Raw genomic sequence first — 1,498 nt, 5'->3', positions numbered from 1 at the left:
TGTGTGTGTGAACGTAACGCTATTAGCTTACTCTGATGTTATGCTAGCGCCATGTGTGTGACTGGGTAGTTAGCACATCGTTCATGTGTTGTATAGGTAGATATAGCTTAATAGACCATAGCTATTTGTTGTACAGGAGACTAAGCTTCTGTCCTTTTCTTTCGGTTTAGTTTTCACTCGTTAATGTCACCCGCCTGAAGACAATAAAAGGAGCAAGGCGCTCGTCGTCCCTGGCTCGTGAATTCGAGTTTGGCTTGCTGTTAAACTGTGTCAACGTACTGGAAGTGCACAACACATAGGGAGAACAGTACACCTCATATTAGGCAGAATAAGACAGACCACTTTAATGGTATCAAGCAACGAATGAAATATAAGCTGTAGTCTTCAGAAAATAGATAAATAGATAAAAAGCTTGTAATGTTTGATCTCTGCTGGTTTCAGGACTCACCAGGCTCTGGGGGTTGGGGCTTCTTCTCATCAGTGGAGGGCTCTGGAGAGCTGTTCTCCAAATGCCTGAATGAGAGAAAATATGCTTGGTTCTCAGCAGGCTAATTAACCTAATGGACCCATCATTGATGTATCACCATAGCAACTTTAATACATTGAAAGACGGCCAGTACCTGTTGTGTACAGATATGCAGATGGGAGCCTGGCTCAAGCAGAGGTTGGATGAAGGGATCTGATAATCTTCCTCCACCCTCTCTGTCACGCCGCGCTGTTGTTCTCTCACAGGCCTACTGAAAGGGTTGGAAGGTCTGTAAAGATGACATTCATCAAAACCTTTCCATTAGTGTCACAAATAGAGTTATACATTCAAACTGCAATTACTGATATTTTCACAGTCCCATTAGGAGGAAGATTGTAGTCCTGAGGGTTTTTTTTTTCACATTCACAAGTCAAGTCAAAGTAATATGCTTTCATGCTTGTGACATTTAAATGTACACAGCAGTCAAAAAGTGAAACTGAAAAGATGTGTCACTGTAAATACAGCCCATGAAATGCTGATAGATCTCAATTCTCAACAGTCTGAGATATCAAATATGAGTTGACGTAGACACTGAGAGCCACTTGACAGGACAGGTTATGGGATAAATGTGTGGGATAAATATCCATCACTGTCCAGCCTTGTAATTAGCGTGGTATTGCTGTTCCCACATGTGTGTGAGCTGACTTTTTCATCCCAGGTCATTTGAAAAAACAAGTGCAGGACTTTCAGTAGACTTGGACTCAGCTCGCTTTCATTTCGCCCAGCATCAAGAAACTATGTCCAAAACAACACTTCCACATGTCCCAACAAGATCGGATAACCATTAGTTTGGTTTGTCTTGTCTATGTACACTCAGTAGGCTAATTTTACCTTGACAGAAAATTAAAGAAGTACTAAAGAAACTGAGTTCTTAGACTTCCTGTCAGTGTTGACATGTACACTCACCGGCCACTTTATTAGGTACACCTGTCCAACTGCTTGTTAACACTTAATTTCTAAGCAGCCAATCAC

At 41.5% G+C, this 1,498-nt stretch overlaps 1 protein-coding gene across 3 annotated transcripts in view; it reads right to left on the bottom strand.

Annotated features, from left to right (window-relative positions):
* cblb (Cbl proto-oncogene B, E3 ubiquitin protein ligase) overlaps positions 1-1,498 on the bottom strand; it is an 88,183-nt gene that overhangs the window by 4,077 nt on the left and 82,608 nt on the right. For 2 of the 3 annotated variants that reach the window (XR_004658942.1, XM_034889170.1), the window contains exons 14-15: positions 621-755; positions 449-513 (exon numbers count right to left, since the gene is read on the bottom strand). Coding sequence is in view for 2 of the 3 variants with exons in the window: in XM_034889170.1 (XP_034745061.1) it covers positions 449-513; positions 621-755 (200 nt within the window). In the remaining variant the exon portion in view is untranslated. The remainder of the gene's footprint in view (positions 1-448; positions 514-620; positions 756-1,498) is intronic. The other variant, XM_034889171.1, reaches the window with a different exon arrangement.

Source organism: Etheostoma cragini, chromosome 13 (genome assembly GCF_013103735.1).
Source record: "Etheostoma cragini isolate CJK2018 chromosome 13, CSU_Ecrag_1.0, whole genome shotgun sequence".
Taxonomy (NCBI): domain Eukaryota; kingdom Metazoa; phylum Chordata; class Actinopteri; order Perciformes; family Percidae; genus Etheostoma; species Etheostoma cragini.
The sequence above is the reverse complement of the archived record's forward strand: the minus strand, read 5'-3'. Positions and strand labels throughout refer to the sequence as shown.